General features: G+C 36.4%; 3 protein-coding genes and 1 long non-coding RNA gene across 5 annotated transcripts; 2 read left to right on the top strand and 2 right to left on the bottom strand.

Moving 5' to 3' along the window:
* The first annotated feature begins 1,582 nt into the window (after positions 1–1,582).
* On the top strand, positions 1,583–6,902 carry LOC144553957 (putative disease resistance protein RGA3). Its single transcript, XM_078302127.1, has 2 exons — positions 1,583–6,556; positions 6,682–6,902. Exon 1 carries the CDS (start codon positions 1,968–1,970, stop codon positions 5,574–5,576), a length of 3,609 nt encoding a protein of 1,202 aa, XP_078158253.1. The 5' UTR covers positions 1,583–1,967; the 3' UTR covers positions 5,577–6,556; positions 6,682–6,902.
* Positions 6,903–7,101: 199 nt separating this feature from the next.
* On the bottom strand, positions 7,102–7,999 carry LOC144553964 (uncharacterized). Its single transcript, XR_013511486.1, has 3 exons — positions 7,944–7,999; positions 7,691–7,800; positions 7,102–7,509 (listed from the first exon to the last, which is right to left on the bottom strand). It is a non-coding gene; the product is annotated as an uncharacterized LOC144553964 (long non-coding RNA).
* Positions 8,000–10,064: 2,065 nt separating this feature from the next.
* On the top strand, positions 10,065–13,814 carry LOC144553714 (disease resistance protein RGA2-like). Its single transcript, XM_078301921.1, has 2 exons — positions 10,065–12,682; positions 12,980–13,814. The coding sequence occupies exons 1-2, from the start codon at positions 10,065–10,067 to the stop codon at positions 13,812–13,814; spliced, it is 3,453 nt and encodes a 1,150-aa protein (XP_078158047.1).
* Positions 13,815–15,711: 1,897 nt separating this feature from the next.
* Positions 15,712–17,010, bottom strand: LOC144553963 (CST complex subunit TEN1-like). 2 transcript variants are annotated; one of them, XM_078302137.1, is made up of 4 exons: positions 16,973–17,010; positions 16,746–16,857; positions 16,156–16,310; positions 15,712–16,022 (listed from the first exon to the last, which is right to left on the bottom strand). In XM_078302137.1, exons 2-4 carry the CDS (start codon positions 16,843–16,845, stop codon positions 15,888–15,890), a joined length of 390 nt encoding a protein of 129 aa, XP_078158263.1. In that variant the 5' UTR covers positions 16,846–16,857; positions 16,973–17,010; the 3' UTR covers positions 15,712–15,887. The 2 variants fall into 2 exon arrangements, with proteins under 2 accessions (XP_078158263.1, XP_078158262.1); XM_078302136.1 differs by lacking the exon at positions 16,973–17,010 and having other exon boundaries at positions 16,746–16,957.
* Positions 17,011–25,516: the final 8,506 nt, after the last annotated feature.

Here is a 25,516-nt window from a genome sequence, read left to right as displayed (position 1 = left end):
TAAATAAAAAGAAGACTATGGTACTATGCATAGCGCAGATTAGTATGTGCTACAACTCAATATTTTTGTTTTCAAAATCAAAAGTCGATCGGAACCGTTCAACATGATCTCCATATGAAAATGTACTTGAATATTAAATTTTACATTTTTTAAAATTTCTTTACTATGTTTTTAGATAGATAGAAAATCAATACTTTTGAATGGTCTAGAATCTTTAGATTAAGAGATTTTCTATCTATCTAAAAACATATTAAAAAAAAGAGAATTCTAAAACAAAAGTAAAATTTGATCTACAAGTATATTTTCATATGGAGATCATGTTGAACGGTTATTGTTGGGACTTTGAAAATAAAAATATTAATCCATAGTACAGATTAATATGCGCTATTCATAGTACCGTAGCCTCACTCAAATAAAACTTAAAGCATGTCATACAACCCGTAGATACATACATTGTTGGTATTGAACCCAATAACCCTCGTTACTATGCCATTGAGAAAAAAAACAAGTTAATTAGAAGCTTAATTGATAAAAGATACATCTTGGGTATGAAGCCAATAACAAGTTCACCAATGAACTGGTACAAAGATCCAGCACAGAATACGAGGTCGGTCAAATGCTGGGTGTTGATTTTTTTTTTTGAATGTAGTTGCATCACTCGTAAAATAGACGTGTTTTAACAATTTATATTCATCATTTAAAATCAATCAGATAAATTTTAGAGTTATTCAAAATAAACTTAATGAACTTAAGAACACCCTAGTTCTACTCATCAAATGAAATTTGATTATAAATTTTATAATCAAATGTTGTTTCAGTATCCCTAATACTTTTTTGAATTTGCAATTAAACACAAGACAAACAATTTAGAGGATTCTTTCTACTAAGTTCTTACCTGAGGGACCCACTTATAACTGACATATGTCGGTACGATGCCTTTTTCATTTTGCAACCCATATCTTTGGTCCGAATTCTACTATATATCTTTAGTTCTTTACATATTTCCCAAGCTCTCTATAAAATAATGTTTTTAATAACCATAAATAAAAAAAATAATTAATCAAACCAACTTGATTGCTTTGAATTTTACAAAAATCATAACAAATAAGTTGTCATTTAGGTTCGAAGTATTTTTTTTTTTTCAGGACCGAGATGCCAGTTCGGTTGGAACCGTTTTCACATATTAAAAAAAATGATGTAACTATTGAATAAAACTAGTGAAAATACCTCGGACCGAAATGACATCTCGGTTCCGAAAAAAATACACACTTTGGACCGAAATGATATCTCGGTTCTTACGATTTTTGTAAAAACTAAAACAATCAAGTTTGGTAAATCATTTTTTTTTTTTGGTTTTTAAAAAAAATTCCCCATCTTACAATTATTAAAAATAAAAATAAATTGATATTGAAGAAAAATCATGTGAAATTGACGTGCATTATTTAACTTGTTATTTTTTCTTGCCAGCAATTGAAACTCTGGTTTTTTTTTTTTTTTTCGTTTTTTTTTGCGCTAGTGTTACTATCATACGAATAATTAACTTGGTGAAAAAAAATAATTAACTTAAAAAGGTGAATCTTCTCACATAACCAGAAGTAATTAGAATTTGAGCATGTCCAAGTTACAGTTTAATGCTGAAAATAATTAAGGTACACGAATATGGAAGTTGCTTTGATGCTACAACTGAGCATCTAAGCTAACTTCAGATATAGTTTTCCTCCACTACACTCCATGCATCAACTTTGTAGACATGCATGTGCTTGCACTCATTATCCTCTATTGCTTTCCTTTTCCATATTCTTCCTTTAATTCATTGTTGTCTCCTGCATGCAACAGCCACCAATCTTTAATTAAAACCTTTTAATTAAAGTGTTAAGATCTATACTTCTCTACTGCTTTCAAAATTAAAACATATACTAATTAATTTTCTCTTCATCCTCGTTCAACCTAGCTCGAATTAGCAAGCAATGGCAAGCATGCTGATATCGGGTATGATACCTCTCCTGCAACAGTCCGGATTGATGCTCGAGATGGAGGAACAGTACCAGAAGCTGCTCGAATTTTTCACTGATGCCCTCCCCAAGCTCGCTGATGCCGAATTACGCGCTGAAGCTGAACCTGATGTTAGAACCTGGCTTAATGATTTCAACACAGTGGCATATGAAGCTGACGACATAGTTGATGATTTCAGATATGCGAAGCTCCAGGCAGAGGCTGAGGCCGACAGCTGCCAGACTCAGAATGGTGACAGAGTAAGGGTTGGTCTCTTCCTCTTATCTTGTTTTAAGACTAGTAGCATTAATCGGAGTGGGGCTCTGCAAGGAATTGAAAATAGAATTGGTAGTATTGTTAATAGAATTGATGACCTTGACGAAAGGATGAGAGCTCTCAACTTTCGACCAGGTCAGGAGATAAATATAACATCTCTAGAAATGCCGCAACGCCTGAATTTCTCAAGTCCGACAGAAATTGTTGGAAGAGAAAAAGAAATTAGAGAAATTAAAAATCTAATACCTTTTGGCTTCTCTGTCTATATCTCCTTTGTGGGTCCACAAGGAATAGGCAAGACTGCCTTGGCTCGATTTATATGCAACAATATTATGATCACATACCGAGATAGGTATAAAAGATGGCTTAATGTAGTATGGGTTGATGTTGGATCTGAATTTAACATTGGTAAAATCACAAAATCCATAATTGATCAAGTAATAGGGAAAGACTGTTGCATATCTGAAGGTGATACAGATTTACTAGAGCTTCGCCTTTCTCAAGAACTATGTCACGCGAGGTGCCTTGTTGTATTGGATGATGTGCGTACTGTTCGTAAGGAACTGATATTGGAATTCAATAAGTTGATGAAAACTAAAGTACGGACAAATTGGTTAATAGTTACAAGCAGTTTTCAAGAAGTTGTGCAGATGTTCGAAGTTAAGCATACTATGAATAATGCTAATTATAATTATGTACTAGAACCTTTGATGGATCACCATGCATGGAATCTGTTTTGTAAGAAAGCATTTTCGGATGATGCTAATGAAACTTGTCCAGAGATATTAGAAAAGATGGGCAAGAAAATTGTTGACACATGTGGGGGATCACCTCTAGCACTGAATATGATGGGTGCTCTGATGAGGTTCAAGAAACAGCCTGAAGAATGGCAACGAGTAATTAACCAATTGGAATATTATACTGTTGATGGTGTCGCGACTGTTGAGAAAATTATCAAGGTGTGTTATGATAACTTATGTTCTCAAGTTAAGCAATGCTTTGCATTTTGTTCTCTCTTTCCTGAGGGATATTACATGGACAAGGAGGTTTTGATCAAACTCTGGATGGCCAATGGTCTATTATTGCCTTCAGATGGATCAAGAACGACACCTCCAGAAGAAAATGGTGACATTGTTTTCAATAAGCTTGCCTCGAGGCACTTCTTTGAGGATGTTAAACTCGTTCATGAAGATTCATACGGGAACGAATATGGATACCATAGTAGAGTAAAATGCAAGATGCTGGACCTTATACATGAGCAGGCAGTAATTGCTGCAAGAGAATTTGCACTGCAAAACCCTTACCTGTTATCTATTTCTGATGATTCACAAGTGGATATTCCTATATTGTTAGAACCCAATCCAGATACACGTACCTTGTTGTTCCCAGGTGATCCCTTCATTAGAAATGTTAATTGCAGTGCAGTGCCCAGAGCAAACTCCTTGAGAGGGTTGCACTTGCAGTCTGCTTTATTTCAGCGGGATCTTTTGGTACTGAAATATATGAGACATTTGAGATATCTCGATCTATCCAGAAGTAGAATCAAAATATTACCGGAATCCACAAGCTTATTATATTTCCTACAAACTTTAAATCTCTCGAAATGTTTGTTCCTTTACCAGCTTCCAAAAAATATGAAATATATGAAGAGCTTGAGGCATCTCTATATCCATAAATGCCCCAGGCTAAAGAAAATGCCAGCACATTTTAGGAAGCTCAGTAACCTACAAACCCTCACAACTTACATTGTTGGAGAAGAAAATACCAACACCGGCATTGATCAAATAAAGGGCTTGCATCTTGGTGGTTTGCTTGAGTTGTATAACTTGCGTAAGGTGAAAAATGTAAAAATTGCAAAAGGGGCTGATTTGGTTTCAAAGACAAATTTGGATAGACTGACTTTAAATTGGGGTACCGAACCATTAGTTATGTCAAAAGGAAATAATGATTTGGGAGTATTGGAGGCTCTACAACCTCACACCCAGTTGAAAGTGTTAAAAGTACAGCAATATGGTGGCCGTGAATTTGCAGCTTGGCTTGCCAATCCAGTGGCAATGGGTTTTGTAAATTTTGTTGAACTTCATTTGATTGGTTGCTCACAATGCGAAACCCTTCCTGCAGTGTGGAAGTTGCCGTCCCTTAATGTTCTCTGCTTGAAGCACATGCCGAGTTTGACTTGTATATCTCGTACCGATGAGAAAGATAGCTCGGGGCAATTTTTTCCAAGCCTCAAGAGGCTGGTATTGGTTGGTCTGATGAAGTTGGAAAGGTGGCATGAAAAAGAGGAGGAAGGAGGAGAAATAGAAGAGGAGGAAGGAGAAACAGAAGAAGAGGAGGAAGAAGAAACAGAAGAAGAGGAGGAAGGAGGAGAAGGATCCTCGTGCTCATACATGGAAACCAGTTTTGAATTAACCATGCTTGATCAATTAGAAATCACCAGCTGTCCAAATCTGAAAATCATGCCACGTGTTCCTCGACTTAAACACATAACCGCAAGTATAGAAAATTATAGGTTGCTTTGGTCTATCACAAATGTAATTACTCGAGAAGAGAGCTTAGTTAAAGAAGCCAACATTGCAAAAGCAAGTAGTACTGATAATGAGCCATTTCCAGCATTAGAAGAAAAGGTGGAGAAGAATCCGTCCATTAATAATCTTAGAATATTGCGAATGGATTCAACAAACAGTTTTTTCATGCCTACAATATTACCGCATTCACTGTTGGGTTTCTCAGGTCTATGGATATCATTTAATCAGCTTGAATATTTGGAAATTATTAATTGCAACACTCTTGTTTCCTGGCCTCTTGAATTTAGATACTTGAGAAGATTGGTACGGCTGTCAATCCGAATGTGCCCAAATCTAACTGGCGAACTTCCTGCCCAGGCAAAAAATAACAGTTCTTTAAAAGCACTGTTCTTTATTAGTTTGAGAAAGCTAGAATTCTATGGATGCAGTTCTTTAAAACAAGTTCCGAAATGTGGAAATAAACTCAGTGTTTTGGAACTAGACGAGTGTGCTCAAGTCGAGTCAATTTCAGGCATAGAGCAGCTGGATATGTTGTATCTCTCTTGCATAAGTTGGACCTCTTTGCCAAGTTGGTTACCAGAAATTAAAGAGTTGGGAACTCTTTGGGTGTCTGATTGCCCGAGGGTGAAGGAACTACCTGGAGGTGAATGGCTCTCTTCTCTTAAAAAGCTTAAGATTTCAGAGTGCCCTGACCTTGACAAATTCTGCAAAGAGGGACCCTACTCTTCAATAATCTCAAAAATTGGACAAAGTACAGATAATTCACCATCCGCTATATAATTTGTCTTCAAGGTACATAGCACCTCTTTTCTTGTCTATGTAAATATTTATTGAATTATTTCCTTTCTCCAAAAAAAATTGAGCCTTTATTGAGTCATCTTATAAGTTATAACTAACAAGAGTTTATATTTTGGAAAATTGAATTTTCAGGCTTGACCAGAAAGCTTCCGACAAGGTTAATCAGTACTCTCTGCTGGAAGGTGCTTTAGAGAAACTTGATAGGTTCCAATTAATGATGATTTTTGGTACCACTTATCATTATTTTCCTGTTATTATTTTTCTCTTTTTCTTGTTTCTTAAATAGATTCCTCAAATAAGTACATACTTCATCATACCAAACCTGTATTAATCCCTTAATTTTCTACCTATCTGAAAATTTAGTAAAGAATTATACAAAATTTAAAATTTAGTTTGCAAATACACTTCCATATGAAAATCATGTTGAACGGTTCAGATCAACTATTTGGACTTTGAAAATGAAAATATTGATCTATAGTATAGACCAATATGTGCAATGCGTAGTACCATAGTCTCACTCATTTTGTAAATTATTTACTTATATAGTTATATATGCACTAATTTGTTTCTTTTAATTTTTTTTCAATTGCTTGTTGTATGGACAAATATGATCAATGGGGAAAAACATGATAGCTTCCTACAAGGCTAATCAGTACTCTCTGCTGGATCGTGCTTCTATTGTTAGGTATTCAATTAAACCTGGTAGGTCCCCATTAATGATAAATTTCAGTACCACTTATCATTATTTTACTGTTATTTTTCTTTTTTCTTGAATTGATTCCTCAAATGAGTACATACTTCATCATACCACACCAGGTACTAATCCAACATAGATTAACATATGTTTACCTCAACTACCCCTTTTGCAGTTTATCAAGAGCGTCAGCTGTTTTTTTTTTTTTTTTTTTTTTTTTCTCCCCAAGATTTTAGAAGAGCAGCAAGTGAGTGCCTCTTTAGGAAAAGTGAGTATGTTTACCTTCCATAGTTCCATATCTATTTCTCTTTGGAAAGCTAGCTGTAAAGCTATTGTATTTCACCAAGCGATATTTGTTTTTCATATACTAATTTGTAGTTTTTATATATCCAGCTTTAGTAAGGAAGGAGCGAGCCAGAAAGCAACCTTCTCAGTGAGAAAAACACCTAAAATGCGGCACATCGAAACTGACCATCACACACATTGATTGAATAATACCAAGTCAGCAATCTTCAAACAAATTAAGGGCGTATAAGTTGCTTGCTTTGTAATAATTAATGTCTCTCAGGGATAAGTTAGATGCAATTTAGATATAATTCTATATAATATGTTTTAGTTCTCTAGCAGAGTAGCAGTACATTATGATTGCTTACGAGTTTTTTTTTTTTTTAAGAAAGTGGATAAAACCCACTGAGTTCATTATGAGAGAGAAGTACTCATTAATACAAAGTAGGTTGTGAGCTTAACTTTCAAAAAATTATCAAATTGACTTTATATGGGACATCTCAAACTGATTCGGGTTGTAATTTCTCGGTTTCATCACACACAAACAAACACAAAAAACTCAATTCTTTAGACAATTTAATTTCTACATTGAGCTTTTGCATGCCAAAATTAAAAATCAATCAAAATTTACTAGAATTACCCTAAATTTCTTTTAGATCTACTTGCATTTGAACCCAACAACCCGTAGATACATACATTGTTGGTATTGAACCCAATAACCTTTGTTACTATGCCATTGAGAAAAAAAAAAACAAGTTTATTGATAAAAAGATACATACATCTTGGGTATTGAAGCCAATAACCAGTTCACCAATGTACTGGTACAAAGATCCAGCACAGAATACAAGGTCGGTCAAATGCCGGGTGTCGATTTTCAATCTGACATTTCCATCACTGATCTCAGCAATTCTAGTCTTAGCTTGATAAGCTTGAAGCCTGTACAAAATAATAAAACAACTATCAATATTATTACCTTAAAACAACTATCCGACATCTGTCAGTATGGTACCAACATACAATACCAGTACTGGTACAAATTACCAGAGGTAATTGTGTACTGTTTGAAAAAATGAAATGAAATGAAGAAAGATTAAAGGGAATGAGTGTTCGAATTCACCTTCCCGAAATTCAAAGGGATTGACCGTGCTTGAAAAATGGAGAAGAGGGTTCCAATTCTCGCAAAATTACAGGAACACCAGGCTTCATTCCAGAAGCAACCATGCGATGCTATTGATATGGTGTCAAAAGTAAGAAGAGATTTCGTTAATTTGAGGCAAATTTCACTGGAGTTGGTTTTTAAAATTGAACTTAAATACTTCACCGTACTAATGAAATCGTATCAAAGAGCGATTTGAAAAGGGAAAAGTAACCTGCGATTGCAATTTTGCGAGTGCAAGAGTGTAGACTGTAGAGAGAGGAGGCGGTGGTGCGACAGAATACAAACTGGAGACACCGAGAGAAAGTAGTCCAGAATTCATTTAATCTAAGGTAATTCAAATTTTGAGTTTAGATTAGACCGTCCGATCTGTTTTCACACGAGTATTAAAGCTAGCCTTGGATTCCACCTGTTCCGATTCTTAGTGAACGGTGTGGATCTAAATTTTAAATTTGAGTTACCATAGGGGATTTGGACTCCCAAGTCCTGGTAACTGGAGACGTCACAGAGAACATGCGTGTGCTCTGCTTTAAAAATCATGCATGTCTGCTTCAATTTTCATGTGTACGGATCTGGAAGTAAATCGAACGGTGTTGATGTTCATTGGAGTCAAAGTAGGTTCGTCTACTAGTGAACTAATTTTATTAATAGGAAATAAAATTGGGCCAATGGGCCAAGAAACTTAAAGTTTACAAAGTAGGTCTACTGCATGAAAAGCATTTCACATTCTCTATCTATATTATACTATAGATGTATTAATATAATAAAGCAAGCTCATGTCCGTTTTATCTTACTTAAAATCAAGCCCATGTCAGTGATTTTTTATTTTTTATTTTTTATTATGCTTGTTGTTTGTTCGAATTTATTTTAAATGATAAATCCGAACCATTGAAACTCGTATACTTTACGAGTAATGTGTCTACATGTGAAAATTAAAAAATTTTGAATTAATTTTGCATACTGTCAAGTGATAAAAAAAAAGTTTCAAAAAAATGAATGCACTAAAATTAATTTATAAAATTCTAATTAATTTTGACTGTTTAACTTTATATTGAATTAATTCGAAAGTTAACTATTTTTGCATGTAGATACATTATTCGTAAAATAGACGAGTTTCAACAATTCAGATTCGTCATTTGAAGTCAATCAAATAAGTTTTAGAGATGTTAAAAAAAAACTTATCAAATGAAATTTGATTGTACATTTCACAATCAGATGTTGTTTCAGTATCCCTACTACCTTTTGAATTAGCAATTAAACACAAGACAAACAATTTAGAGGATTCTTTCTACTGAGTTCTTATCTGAGGGACCCACTTATAACAAACAGATGTCGGTACGATGCCATTTTCATTTTGCAACCCATATCTTAGTCCCACTTCTACTATCTTTACGTATTTCCCAAGCTCTCTATAAATTAAACTTTTTTGAAAACCATAAATAATAAAAATAATTTATCAAACCAACTTGATTGCGGTTTCTACAAAAATCATAAAACCCGAGATATCATTTAGGTCCGAATTATTTTTTTTCCTGGAACGAGATGCCATTTCGGTCCGAGTCATTTTCACAAATTAAAAAAAATTATGTAACTGTTGGATAAAACTTGTGAAAATACCTCAGACCGAAATGACATCTCAGTTCTGAAAAAAATACACTTTGGACCGAAATAGCATCTCGGTTATTATGGTTTTTGTAAAAATCAAAACGATCAAGTTGGTTTGGTAAATATTTTCTTTTATTTATGGTTTTAAAAAAAAATCCCCCATCTTAAAATTATTAAAAATAAAATAAAATTGATATTGAAGAAAAATCATCTGAAATTGACGTGCATTATTTAAGTTGTTATTTTTTCTTGCCAGCAGTTGAAACTTTGATTTATTTGTTTTTCAATCCGGCAACAATGGTCATCCGAATAATTAACTTGGTCAAACATAATAATGTTAGAGATAAATAAGTACAATTGAGCAAAGAAAAGTATCTCCTAGCAGTTAAAAAGGTGAATCTGATGGTTAGAATTTGATCATATACATAAGTTACGAATATGGAAGTTGCTTTGATGCTACAACTGAGCATCTAAGCTAACTTCAGATATAGTTTTCCTCCAGTACACTCCATGCATGCATGTGCTTGCACTGATTATCCTCTATTGCTTTCCTTTTCCATATTCTTTCTTTAATTCATTGTTGTCTCCTGCATGCAACAGCGCGCCACCAATCTTTAATTAAAATTTTTAATTAAAGTGCTAAGATCTATCCTTCTCTGCTGCTTTCAAAATTCAAACATTAGTTAATTTTCTCTTCATCCTCATTCAACCTAGCTCGAATTAGCAAGCAATGGCAAGCATGCTGATATCGGGTCTGATAACTCTCCTGAAACAGCCCGGATTGATGCTTGAGATGGAGGAAGAGCGCCAGAAGCTGCTCGAATTCTTCACCGATGCCCTTACCAAGCTCTCTGACGCTGAATTACGCGCTAAAGGTGATCCCGGGGTCAAAACCTGGCTTGTTGATCTCAATGCAGCGGTGGATGATTCTCAATTACGTGTTTTACGCACTGAAGCTGAACCCGATGTCAGAACCTGGCTTGATGATCTCAACGCAGCGGCATATGAAGCTGACAACATAGTAGATGATTTCAGATATGCGAAGCTCCAGGCAGAGGCTGAGGCCAACGGCTGCTGGAATCAGAATGGTGACAGAGTAAGGGTTGGTCTCTTCCTCTTATCTTGTTTTAATAATAGTAGCATTAATCGGAGTGGGGCTCTGCAAGGAATTGAAAATAGAATTTGTACTATTGTTAATAGAATTGATGACCTTGACGAAAGAATGAGAGCTTTCAACTTTCGACCAGGTCAGGAGATAAATATAACATCTCTAGAAATGCCGCAACACCTGAATTTCTCAAGTCCGACAGAGATTATTGGAAGAGATGATGAAATTGTAGAAATTAAGGATGCAATTTTTATTTACAGTGATGTCTATATCTCCATTGTGGGTCCACAAGGAATAGGCAAGACTGCCTTTGCTCGATTGGTATGCAACAATGTTTTCAAATCTGTTTCTGTTAATTGTGTAGTATGGATTGATGTTGGATCTGAATTTAACATTGGTAAAATCACAAAATCCATAATTGATCAAGTAATAGGGAAAGACTGTTGCATATCCGAAGGTGATACAGATTTACTAGAGCTTCGCCTTTCTCAAGAACTATGTTACGGGAGTTACCTTGTTGTATTGGATGATGTGCGTACTGTTTGTAAGGAACAGATATTGAAATTTATTAAGTTGATGCAAACTAATGTATGTAGCTTTTGGTTAATAGTTACAAGCAGTTTTCAAGAAGTTGGGCAGATGTTCAGAGGTGGTTATGATTGTGTACTAAAACCTTTGAGAGCTAAAGATGCATGGAATCTGTTTTGTAAGAAAGCATTTTCGGATGATGCTAATGAAACTTGTCCAGAGATATTAGAAGAGATGGGCAAGAAAATTGTTGTCACATGTGGGGGATCACCTCTAGCACTGAATATGATGGGTGCTCTGATGAGGTTCAAGAAACAGCCTGAAGAATGGCAACGAGTAATTAACCAATTGGAATGTTATACTGTTGATGGTGTTGCAACTGTTGAGAAAATTATCAAGGTGTGTTATGATAACTTATGTTCTCAAGTTAAGCAATGTTTTGCATTTTGTTCTCTCTTTCCTGAGGGATGTTACATGGACAAGGAGGTTTTGATCAAACTCTGGATGGCCAATGGTCTATTATTACCTTCAAATGGATCAAGATCGACACCTCCGGAAGAAAATGGTAACATTGTTTTCAATGAGCTTGCCTCGAGGAACTTCTTTGAGGATGTTAAACTCATTCATGAAGATTCATACGGGAACAAATATGGATTCGATAGTAGTAGAGTAACATGCAAGATACTGGACCTTGTTCATAAGCAGGCAGTAATTGCTGCAAGAGAATTTGCACTGCAAAACCCTTACCTGTTATCTATTTCTGGTGATTCCCAAGTAGATATTCCTAATTTGTTAAAAACCAATCCAGCCGCGCGTACCTTGTTGTTCCCAGATGATCCCTTTATTAGAAATGTTAATTGCAGTGCAGTGCCCAGAGCAAACTCCTTGAGAGGGTTGCACTTGCACTCTGCTTTATTTCAGCGGGATCTTTTGGTACTGAAATATATGAGACACTTGAGATATCTCGATCTATCCGGAAGTAGAATCAAAATATTACCCGAATCCACAAGCTTATTATATTTCCTACAAACTTTAAATCTCTCGAAATGTTTGCTCCTTTACCACCTTCCGGAAAATATGAAATATATGAGGAGCCTGAGGCATCTCTATATCCATAAATGCCCCAGGCTAAAGAAAATGCCAGCACATCTTAGGCAGCTCAGTAACCTACAAACCCTCACAACTTACATTGTTGGAGAAGAAAATACCAGCACCGGCATTGATCAAATAAAGGGCTTGCATCTCGGTGGTTTGCTTGAGTTGTATAACTTGCGTAAGGTGAAAACTGTAACAGTTGCAAAAGAGGCTGATTTGGTTTCAAAGACAAATTTGGATAGACTGACTTTAAATTGGGGTACTGAACCATTACTTATGTCAAAAGGAAATAATGATTTGGGAGTATTGGAGGCTCTACAACCTCACACCCAGTTGAAAGTGTTAAAAGTACAGCAATATGGGGGGCGTGAATTTGCAGCTTGGCTTGCCAATCCAGTGGCCATGGGTTTCGTAAATTTTGTTGAACTTCATTTGATTGGTTGCTCACAATGCGAAACCCTTCCTGCAGTGTGGAAGTTGCCGTCCCTTAAAGTTCTCTGCTTGAAGCACATGCCGAATTTGACTTGTATATCTCGTACCGATGAGAAAGATAACTCAGGGCAATATTTTCCAAGCCTCAAGAGGCTGGCATTGGTTGGTCTGAAGAAGTTGGAAAGGTGGCATGAAGAAGCAATTCATACGATAATAGGAGGAGGAGAAATAGAAGAAGAGGAGGAAGGAGGAGAAACAGAAGAAGAAGAAGAAGAAGAAGAAGAAGAAGAAGAAGAAGAGGAGGAGGAAGGAGGAGGAGAAACAGAAGAAGAGGAGAAACCGAAGAAGAGGAGAAACAGAAGAAGAGGAGTCATAATATTCACCATGCTTGATCAATTAGAAATCACCAGCTGTCCAAATCTGAAAACCATGCCACTTGTTCCTCAACTTAAACACATAACCGCAAGTATAGAAAATTATAGGTTGCTTTGGTCTGTCACAAATGTAATTACTCAAGCAAAGAGCTTAGTTGAAGAAGCCAACATTGCAAAAGCAAGTAGTGCTGATAATGAGCCATTTCCAACATTAAAAGAAGAGGTGGAGGAGCGAGAGGGCAGTAATACACTTAGAATATTGCGAATGGATTCAACTAACAGTTTTTTCATGCCTACAATATTACCGCATTCACTGTTGGGTGTCTCAGGTCTATGGAGATCATTTAATGGGCTCGAATATTTGGAAATTATTAATTGCAACACTCTTGTTTCCTGGCCTCTTGAATTTAGATACTTGAGAAGATTGATACGGCTGTCAATCCGAATGTGCCCAAACCTAACTGGCAAACTTCCTGCCCATGCAAAAAATAACATATGGCTCTTTCCTGAGTTGAAAAAGCTAGAATTCTATGGATGCAGTTCTTTAAAAGAAGTTCCGAAATGTGGAAATGAACTCAGTGTTTTGGAACTAGACGAGTGTCCTCAAGTCGAGTCGATTTCAGGCATAGAGTGGATGGATATGTTGTATCTCTCATGCATAAGTTGGACCTCTTTGCCGAGTTGGTTACCAGAAATTAAAGAGTTGGGAACTCTTTGGGTGTCTGATTGCCCAAGGGTGAAGGAGCTACCTGGAGGTGAATGGCTCTCTTCTCTTAAAAAGCTTAAGATTTCAGAGTGCCCTGACCTTGAAAAATTCTGCAAAGAGGGACCCTACTCTTCAATCATCTCACAAATTGGAAAAAAGGATTATGAAGAGGACGAGAGCAATGAGGAAGAGGAAGAGGACGAGGACGACGTGGGGAATGACAAAGAGGATGACTAAGAGGACGAGAGCAATGAGGAAGAGAGGAGAAGAACAACGAGTAAGAGGACGATTTGTAAATATTTATTGAATCATTTCCTTTCTACAAAAAAATTGAGCCTTTATTGATTCATCTTATAACTAACAAGAGTTGATATATTGGAAAAACAAATTTTCAGGCTTGACCAGAAAGCTTCCGACAAGGCTAATCAGTACTCTCTGCAGGATGGTCCTTTAGATGAACTTGATAGGTTCCAATTAATGATGATTTTCAGTACCACTTATCATTATTTTCCTGTTATTATTTTTTTTCTTTTTCTTGTTTCTTAAATAGATTCCTCAAATAAGTTGATACTTCATCATACCACCTTTACTAATCCTAGGTCCTAAGTTACCACACCTGCACTAATCACTTGATTTTCTGCCTAACTAAAAATTTAGTAAAAAATTATAAAAAAATTAAAATTTAGTTTGCAAATACACTTCCATTTGAAAATCATGTTGAACGGTTTAGATCAACTATTTGGACTTTGAAAATGAAAATATTGATCCGTAGTATAGACCAATCTGTGCTATGCGTTGTACCATAGCCTCACTCATTTTGTAAATTATTTACTTATATATGCACTAATTTGTTTCTTTTAATTTCTTTTCAATTGTTTGTTGTAGGGACAAATATGATCAATTGGGAAAACAGGATAGCTTCCTACAAGGCTAATCAGTACTTTCTGCTGGATGGTGCTTCTAGTTGTAGGTATTCAATTAAACCTGGTAAGTCCCAATTAATGATGTTTTCTGTACCACTTATCATTATATTACTGTTATTTTTTTTATTTTTTTTCATTTTGTTGTTTCTTAAATTCATTCCTCAAATGAGTACATACTTTATCATACCTAGGTCCTAAGGTACAAAAGTTCATGACTAGTTCCCTTTAAGTAGCTAGCCTATTGAAAGAAATATATATATTGCAGCTGTGCGCGTCCAGAAAGGGACTACGGATCTTTCCTTATTTCATTCGCTAATTTTAAGTGATTTCAATGGAAATAGATCTGCTGAATCGCAGGACCCTATGATTCCAAATCCACCCCTTCATTTTTTGTAATGCACGAATCTCAAAAACATTTATTTTTTATGCACAAATCTCCAAACATATCAATGAATGGATTTAGAATAATAGAGTCCTGTGATTCCAAAGAATCACAACAGATTTGTATCTGATTTCAATTCCTTGTATTTGTTTTGTGAACTTTATTGGTATTTTTTTGTCACTTTCATGATGGAAATGAACACCTCACGTGTCTAGAACTTGTACGCAGAGTCTCAGTAGATCGTCGAAAGCTGACAAACCCAACATAGATTAAGATATGTTTACCTCAACTACTCTTTCGCAGTTTATCAAGGGCGTCAACTGTTTTTTTTTTCTCCAAGATTTTAGAAGAGCAGCGAGTGTCTCTTTAGGAAAAGTGAGTATGTTTACCTTCCATAGTTCCATATCTATTTCTCTTTGGAAAGCTAGCTGTAAAGCTATTGTATTTCACCAAGCAATGTTTTTTCATATACTAATTTGTAGGTTCTATATATCCAGCTTTAGTAAGGAAGGAGTGAGCCAGAAAGCAACCTTCTCGGTGAGAAAAACACCTAAAATGCGGCACATCGAAACCGACCATCACACACATGGATTGAATAATACCAAGTCAGCAATCTTCAAACAAATTAAGGGCGTATCAGTTGCTTGCTTTGTAATAATTAATGTCTCTCAGGGATAAGTTAGAGGCAATTTAGATATAATTGTATATAATATGTTTTAGTTCTCCAGCAGTACATTCTGATTGCTTAGGAGTTTTTTTTTTTGAAGAAAGTGATTAAAACCCCCCGAGTTCATTATGAGAGAGAAGTACTCATTCATACAAACAAAGTAGGTTGTGAGCTTAACTTTCAAAAAATTATCAAATTGACTTTATATGGGACATCTCAAACTGATTCGGGTTGTAATTTCTCGGTTTCATCACAAACAAATATACAAAAAAGCTCATTCTTTGGACAATTTAATTTCTATCATGTAAAAATTAAAAATCAATCAAAATTTAGTAGAATTACCCTAAATTTCTTTTAGATCTACTTGCATTTGATATATAGGATTCAAGTTTTCTACCGAGGTGGAGAGATTGGTGATATAGATTTAGATCTGGCTCCTCTACCATCTTTCCCACACGAGCTTGTAATAACACCTACAAAAATATTAAAATAAAATAATATTTAGTAAATAAAATTAAAGCATGACATTAGAACCAATAACCCTAGTTACTATGCCATAGAGAAGAAACAAGTTAATTAGAAGCTTAATTCATAAAAGATACATACATCATTGGTATTGAAGCCAATTACCATTTCACCAATGAACTGGTACAAAGATCCAGCACAGAAAACAAGGTCAGTCAAATGCTGGGTGTCGATTTTCAATTGACACCTCATCACTGATCTCAGCAATTCCAGTCTCACCTTGATAAGCTTCAAGCCTAGACAAAATAATAAAAGAAACTAATAGTATTATTACCTTAATATACCAATACTAATTATACATCAATGCTTCAGTTCCCCTAAAGTAACCCAAATTTTGAGTTTGGATATGGGCCCTGTGCATTCCACCAAGGACTGGATTGGCCTGAATTTCCAATCAGATGGTCCCGATCCAAACTCATAATTTGGTTACTTTAGGGGGTCCTAACCCCGGGTTGTTATGGTATGAACATGGTGTAAGGATGGAACAAAAGGAATCAAACGGTTCCAATCAATACATAATTGTGATTCAGTTTACAGTATCAGTCTACAAGGTGGTATATTAATAAAACAACCGATACTGGTACACCAGCGCTGGTACAAGGTGATATGTTGATACTTGAAAAGGGAAATGAAATGAAGAGAGATTAAATGGGCCGAGTGCTCTAGTTCACCTTCCCGTAACTCGAAGGGAGCATGCTTGAAGAATGGAGAAGAGGGTTCCAATTCTCGCAAAATTACGGGAACACCGGGCTTCATTCCAGAAGCAGCCATCTGTTGCTATTGCTATGGTGTGAAAAGTAAGAACTGATTTCGTTAATTGGGGCAAATTTCACTGGAGTTGGGTTTTTGAAATGAGGAAACTAACCTTGTGATTACAATTTGAAATGAGGAAGCTAACCTTGTGATTTCAATTTGCTAGTGCGAGAGTGTAGACTAGAGAGAGGCGATGATGAAAGAGAAGGATTCGGGTCGCTCCTCTCCAGTAGTCCCGAATTAATATCACCTAAGGTTAACTCAAAATTTGTGTTTAGATCAAGACCGTCTGAACTGTTCGGCGCGAATATTAAAGCTGTCCTTGAATTCCACATCCGACCGTCTGGATCCAAACATTAAATTTTAGTTAAGCGAATCCAGACTCCATTCACTGACGATCGCTCGGCCGAGATCGAGCCCGGATTTGGACCATCAAAATCGAGAACCGTTCGATCTATAAGGGACAGTTGAGATCAATAAGAAACTATCAAGTCCCGGCAACTGGAGAGGTATCTTATTGTTGGGCCGTCTTCTCATGGACTAATTATTATCATTGCGAGATAAAATTGGGCCAATGGGCTTTCACACTCTCTATAATATAGTATAATAAAGCAAGCCCATGTTCCGTTTTATCTTACCTTCCTCAATATTCAATGATTCTTTTTTCTCGGTGTTGTAGCGTCTGCTCCGAGTATTCGTATCCTTTGCATTAACTCAGAAAAGAATCTAGTTAATGCATCTGCACCGTCTGATCAGCATTAAAATTTGTGCAAATTAGATATGTAATAATATTAACAATCAGACGGCCGATATACATTAACTCAAAAGATAAGATGTTCTTTTTTGTTAATGCAGACGATGCGGACACGAGGTGCCAGTTTCAATTGAAATGGAATCTGTTTTGTTTAGTTGAGGTTTTATTTTTGTAAATATATTGGAATATATTTACTAGAGATGGGGGTTTGCTTTGAGATTCGTGCCAGAATAAAACAGACGACTCAGATCTCACCTGACACGGTTCGGTATCGTGTTGGATCTGAATTTTTGCTGGTACTGCCTGTTAATTTGCAGGGCACCGAATACATTTACTAGCATATAGAATTAAGTAAATGATGAGTGTATGTAATTTCTATGCATTTGTTACTTATTCAAATATAGCCGTTGCAAATGCTATGCACATGACTGGCAAGAAATAGCAATGCACTGTGAAATAACATGCATTGCAATTATTGAACATGTTTTACTGTAATGTTGATAGTTGTAATTTTTTTTTTTTTAAATTGGACTCTCCAAATTTCCAAAAACAACTTCTGATTTTTTAACAGGGTAAAGCATATGAGAGCGTTGCCCTTGCTACTACTGACATATTTTATCTCTGTTTTGCATGAAAACATCCAAAAACTTTGTCATATCATATTTAAAATAGGAAAAATTGTGAAAATGCCACTACAAAACTTTCAAAATGTGAGAATGCCACTACAAACTTCAAAATGGTAGAAATGCCACTCTAAAACTTCATTAATTGTGAAAATACCATTCTTATACAATTTTTATAAAAAATAATCTGAAAAATTCTGTTTTAGAATACGTATTTTCGTATTTCTAATTATATCCTTGAAGTGAAATTAAGAAAGAAATGGCCACCTCTAATCAATCCCTGCCTCCTCTCTCGTGAAACTTCCCTCTCTTGCATGATTCTTCCCTCTGTCGCTGAGCCCTCTCTGAAAACTCTCTGAGCCAAACACTAGCGAATAACACTCTAGTTTGCTATTGTGCGTGCCACTCCACTGTCTCTCTCGCACGTTTGAGTAACTCCGTGTTGGGTTTTGCGCGGTGTGCTAACCGGAAACCCTTTTAGGCTTAAGTTGCGGAATGACCGCAGAACAAAAATTTCTACGGCCAACTTAAGCTCAGGATTAAACGGGGTATGTCAGGAAACTTTCCAAGGCGGTCCACCTTCAGTATTCCTTTGGCATCAAAACCCAATTTAATCATTTTACAGATCTACTCCATGATTGATTTCTAAAACTTTAATCTACTTACAAATTAAATAGATTAATATAACATATTTATACCTTGTTTCCAAATCACAGTTGGAATGCAGACCGAGCGAGTAGAGCCTCACCAGGGAAGGAATCGACTCGGAGTATCACACGTGTGATACCTCTATCGGTTATCCACCAGGACTAACCGGAGAGCGGTTTATTTCTTCTGCCAGAAATACCGTAAACCGCGGAATTCTGCAAAAACACTATTCACGGGAAAAAGACGAAAACCCGTAAACACGAATTTTCGGTTGCTCAGTTTTATCAATATGCAAAACTGACATACCGCTAAATTCGGTAAAACACTATTCATCGATCCCGTAAATATACTCCACAACAACCCGCAAGATTATACGTCAACTACGTATAACTTTATTTTCTCAACCGAAACACTATTTGGGAGAGAAACCGAGAAAGAGAGAAAATACCGATTCGTTTCTACACGAAAAGATACATGTGAATGTGCATATGTATATATGTGAATATATCTTTCTCTCTCTACCCCTCCACCCCTATTTATAGTGTTTAGATTCGGTTGCAAAAGACCAAAATGCCCTCCAAGTTCGGCCTATTTACAAGATATGCCATTGACACCTCATCCTTTTATATGTGAAATGACCAAAATACCCCTTCCACACCCTTCCACATTCTTCTCCATGCTTCTACACATGCAAGGTGGCATAGGTGTGAAATGACCATTTTGCCCTTGTGGATAGGATTGATGACATGTTATCTGGATAGGATCAATGACGTGTCATGCGGATAAGCACGAATCTGAAAAGACCCGAATGCCCTCGGCCCGAACACAAATAATATTCGTATAATTATTCTGAACAATTATATATATATTTTTCTTTCGGTTATTTGTTTCGGTATCGATGACGTGTCATCTGGATAGGATCGATGACGTGTCATCTGGATAGGATCGATGACGTGTCATCTGGATAGGATCGATGACGTGTCATCTGGATAGGATCGATGACGTGTCATCTGGATAGGATCGATGACGTGTCATGCGGATAAGGACGAATCTGAAAAGACTCGAATGCCCTCGGCCCGAACACAAATAATATTCGTATAATTATTCTGAACAATTATATATATTTTTCTTGCAGTTATTTGTTGTTTCGATAATTTATACAATGTGTCCTGCACATTTATAAATTAACCGGTTAACTTTTATACAACGTGTCATACACGTTTATAAATTAACCAATGTTTTTGCTTGTTATTTTTACATAACATTTATAATTTAATTATAACACGTATAATTAATTATAACCATCTTAATATTAATTATAATCAATTTATAATTAATCAGTAAGATTCTCCGAGTAGCTCCTATATGGTGTGACCCAATAGGATCTGTGTTATGTTGGTAAACAGAGTTAAAACTGTTTTAACTTCTGTTAGTCATGGGTGGCATCTGGCAACACATCATGACCATCCAATTACACAGATGATGCTGTACTATACAATATCACGATCCAGTAAACAATTTACTTGTGTCTGTTCTTCTGTCTCATAGCTATCAGATCAGTTTCAAGGTAGATGTGTGTCATCCTTGCTAACTGAATCTTTTCTTGATCTTGAGCAGATTATCAAATATAATTACTCTTGTAATTATACCGCTAGCAGATAATCTAACTCTATCAAGGGGCCCAGTGATGCTATAGCTCGTATAGAGATACGAGGGACAAATAGTATTCTTGGTAAACTATCACTTCCTCAGCTAAGCTATACATATGGAAAAGCTACCGTTATGACTGCTTTTTACGGACAGCGGTGGATAACAATCACACATACATATTTCTCAGTGGGAACGATAAATACCTCATACTGTAGAACGTGACACTGAATGAAAACATAAATGACACGAACACAATTCTATTTAATGTTTCATTCGGGGTCTGTCAAATACCATGTTCCTAGAACATGTATCTATGTGATTAAAATGACATCTCGTGTCAGGTGGTTTGTAAAACTTAACCATCTTTTAATCCACATACTAACCTTATTGCGGTAATTAGTGTTCCTGCTAATTACCTTGGTCAGTGACCTTTTAAGAGTATATATCATCTATATTATGGAGTTTCACAATTTCAGTCATGAACTCGAAATGATCCATAAATTCAATAATACTCAAGGCAACAAAATGATATATAAATAAACATTCAATTCATGAACAAAGCTTTATGATAAATTATCGTATTATTGACTTCTAGATTATTACAAACTAACAATCTCCCACTTAAGCTAGGAGCCAATCATCGTAGGCCCTACTTATATACAAAATTCTTTATTCTCTAAGATCTCGTAGATCCTGAGAAAATCACACAACCAATCTTCTATGTGTTCCAGACCCATAGAAGCATTAAGCATCTCGTGATTGGCTTGAGGAAGAGATTTTGTGAGTGGATCAGCTGTGTTGCTGACTGTGTCAACTCTACTTATCTTTACATCACCTTTATATTAATTATATCTTTTATAATTAATTATAAGCATCTTATGATGTTTACGATCTCTCGTATTAGGTGATAACGTTGTAGACGAGAAACATATCCTTAGTTCTCCTCAAGAACTTAAGGATATTCTTTACAGCATTCCAGTGCTTTATGCCTGGATTAGCCTGATATCTACTTGTCACACTCAAAGCGTACGAGATATCTGGGCGAGTGCACAACATGGCGCATATGATAGAGCCAATAGCCGAAGCGTATGGTACTCTACTCATAGTGCTTTGCTCATCAGTTGTCGAAGGACACTGAGTCTTGCTAAGCAGTGCACCATGATTCATTGGCAGGAATTCTCTCTTAGAATCCTGCATGCTGAACCGATTCAGCACTTTGTCAATGTACGTGCTTTGACTTAATCCTATAAGTCTCTTTGATCTACCTCGGTAGATCTTTATGCCTAGTATATAGACATCCTCGCCCAAGTCCTTCATCGAGAAAACTCTTCTTTCATGAAGACTTGGCTAATTGCAATAGAGGAATATCGTTTCCTATTAAGAGTATGTCATCTACATATAAGATTAAGAAAGGGCGATGGCACTCCCACTAGTTTTTATGTACACATAAGATTCTTCTTCGCATCTGACGAAGTCAAGCTTTTTGACTTCTTCGCCAAATCGAAGATTCCAACTCCGTGATGCATGCTTCAATCCATAAATGGATTCAAGAAGCTTGCATACTTTCCCAGCATTCTCTGGATCTTCAAAACACGTAGGTTGTGTCATGTACACATCCTCTTCTTAAATTTCCATTTAAGAAGGTGGTTTTGACATCCATTTGCCATATTTCATCATCATGAAATGCGGCAATTGCTAGGAGTATCCGAATTGACTTAAACATAGCCACGGATGAAAAAGTTTCATCAATTCCCAGAATTTGTTTGAAACCTCTTCGCTACTAGCCGTGCTTTGTAAATAGTCATATTATCATCCATGTCTGTTTTCTTTATGAAAAACCCATTTGTTAGCTACGGGTTTCACCCCATCAAGTGGTACAACTAGGTTCCAGACCGTGTTGTCATACATGGACTGTATTTCGGATCTCATGGCCTCCAGCCATTTATCAGAGTCAGGCCTATCCATTGCTTCCGCATAGGTCAGAGGATCTTCAGTGTCAAAAACTGAGACCTCGTGCAGTCCCAAGTACCTCTCGGGTGCATGGACTGTTCTCGTTGACCTACATAGCACTTGTTCTTCGGGCTGTCAAACTTGATCCACAACTGTCTGCGGATCCAGTTCTACTTCAACTTGCATCAAAGTACTTGAGCTCGGGACTAGAACCTCTTCCACAGCTACTTGTGGATTTGGTTCTTCCAGATGCTCATCAGCCGAAGTATCAAGAGGTGGGTTAATCTGATCTGGTTCAGATATTGTATTATGTGATGTATCTTGAATTTCTTCAAGTATTACATTACTCCCACTACTTCCTTTTGCGAGAAACTCGTTCTCCAAAAATATACCATGACGAGCAACAACTATTTTGTTCTCGGATTGGTAATAGAAGTAATATCCTTTCGTTTCCTTAGGATACTCTACGAAAAAGCACTTTGTCAGATTTGGGACCAAGTTTGTCAGACGTCAGGCGTTTGACAAATACTTCGCAACCCTATTTTTAAGATAAGACATATTTGGGATTTCCCAAACCATAACTCGTATGGAGTCTTTTCAACTGACTTGGATGGAACCATATTTATTGTTAGTGCGGCAGTATCTAGTGCGTGTCCCCAAAATGATTTTGGAAGGGTGGCGTTACTCATCATGGAACGAATCATGTCCAGCATGGTTTGTTTCATTTTCTTGGCAACACCGTAACATAGCGGTGTCCCTAGAGGTGTGAGTTGTGAGACTATCTCACATTCCTTTAAGTACGTTTTGAAAACCATAACTCAAGTATTCGCCTCCACGGTCCTACCGTAATGCCTTAATACTTTTGTTCAGTTGATTTTCTACTTTAGTCTTAAATTCCTTGAACTCGTCAAAGGATTCAGACTTATGTCTCATGTAAGTCAATACTTTCATGAAACGTTTTGAGTCTTTTGTTATTGACGTTAAACACGGGGTTTTCCATTTCTAGCATATAAAGACCATTTAACAAGTAAGATGATCCATAATATGTCTCATTTTTATAAATAGAACATCTATTGTCCTTTATAACAAACGAGAAATCATTCATCTCTAAACACGAGATTGATATGATATTTCTAAAAATGGTAGGAACAAAATAAACATTTTCTAGTTCCAGAATAAACCCGCTAGGCAAGTACAATTCTATCCTACCGACTGTAACGGCTGCAACTTGTGCTCCGTTTCCAACTCGGAGTTGTACTTCCTTATTGCGTAACTTCCTCTTAGTGAGTGCATATTCGTGCAAATATGAGCACATGATTCGGTATCCAGTACCCAATCATTAAGAGAGTTCGCAACATTAATTTCAATAACATAAATACTTGAGACTGAGACTTTTGAGACATTCTCAAACTTCATATCTCCAAGATACTCCGGGCAGTTTCTCTTCCAGTGACCTTTGCTATTGCTAAAATAGCAGTCAGAGTTAGCAGAAACATTTATCTTGGGAGAGTTCGTTCCTGGAACCAACTTCCCTTTGCCTTTGTACTTAATCGCCGTTTTTCCCTTTTGCTTTCTTGATCTTCCTCCCACCTTCTTGGATCATGAGGACATGAGAGCTATTCTCGATGTCTTTATCAGTGATCCTCAGCATCCCTTGGGGCTCCTGCAAGCTCTTATCCAACTCTTGCTTATGGGAGTTCACAATGAACTCCGAATAACTGGGAGGAAATGAGTTCAGGATAACTTCCGTGGCCAACTCGTGGCTCCACGGACAGTTAAGCTTCTCCAGTTTCTCATCATCGCTTGTCATACGAAGCGTGTGAGTACTGACAGAGCTGCTCTCTACTATTTCAGCAGGGACCGGTGTATTTAGGATATATTCCTTTTTCTCATGTATGTCTACCTTTTCGAGTAGGTAGCGTAAAGAGAAAGACGTTTCTTTAGCCATATTTCTACAACGTTTTAAAGTAAAGATTTTAGCTTTGTTCATGTAATGTTTTATTCAATAATAAAACTCCCACTGCAAATTTGTTCTATTCCCGTTTGCAGTAGGACCAAGATCCATATTTTCACTAATAACCAAGGCAGTGTATGCATATCATGGCTGTTAGTTATCTTAGGTAAGCAAACTTACTAATCACATCTCTTTGTGATTCTTGGTTTCGTTAAAACATCACGTGTATTTAACGAAGACTTTGCCCCGAGCCCAAAACTGTTTTGGAAATCATCGGTAAGTAACCTCACTCTATTTGGTTTGATATGTCGGACATAACCCTCGACCACCAAAGGTAAAAGGCGATGTCTACTGAGTAGTTTACCCATCAACCAATGAACAGTGGTTTGAGGAGGATAGAGTGGGAAGGGCATACTACTTAATATTTAATGGGTTGGTGTTTATGCTTAACAGTGCCAGCAATCTCCAAAGGGTAATGTGAGAAAGAACGACTAATGTGATTCTATTCGTATCTTTATAGCGACTTCTTTCATATGCTTCATTAAGCAATTATGGAAATGAAGTCTTGAATACTGAATGTGATCTCCATTTCTTTTCTTATCTTATGTCAGAAAGAACGATTAATGTGATTCTATTCGTATCTTTATAGCGACCTCTTTCATATGCTTCATTAAGCAGTCGTGGAAAGGAAGTCTAAAATATCGAATGTGATCCTCATTACTTTCTTTTCTCAGCATATGTAAGAATGACTAAATGTGATTCTATTCGTATCTTTATAACGACCTCTTTCATATGCTTCATTAAGCAGTCGTGGAAAGGAAGTCTTGAATACGAAATGTGATCTCCATTAGTTTATGTTCTTATCAGTACCTCTTTGATACGCTTAGCTTTGTTAAGCAGTCAATTCTTGTAACTGACTTTAGCTACCGTCTATCTTGTAGAGGTAGTTTATATGGTTTCTTATAAAAACGGTAAATCTAATCTATACGTTTTTATATGATAGCAGTAAATCTGATTTACCTATATATGTGACCGAGTCACGTATATTTCTTTCAGTTCGTAATGTTGACCTTGGTCAGCGTTACGGACACGTGAAAGTTGTTTGTCAGA

This window comes from Carex rostrata, chromosome 5 (assembly GCF_964058835.1).
Source record: "Carex rostrata chromosome 5, lpCarRost1.2, whole genome shotgun sequence".
In the NCBI taxonomy this organism is placed as follows: domain Eukaryota; kingdom Viridiplantae; phylum Streptophyta; class Magnoliopsida; order Poales; family Cyperaceae; genus Carex; species Carex rostrata.
This window is presented reverse-complemented; position numbering and strand designations above follow the sequence as displayed.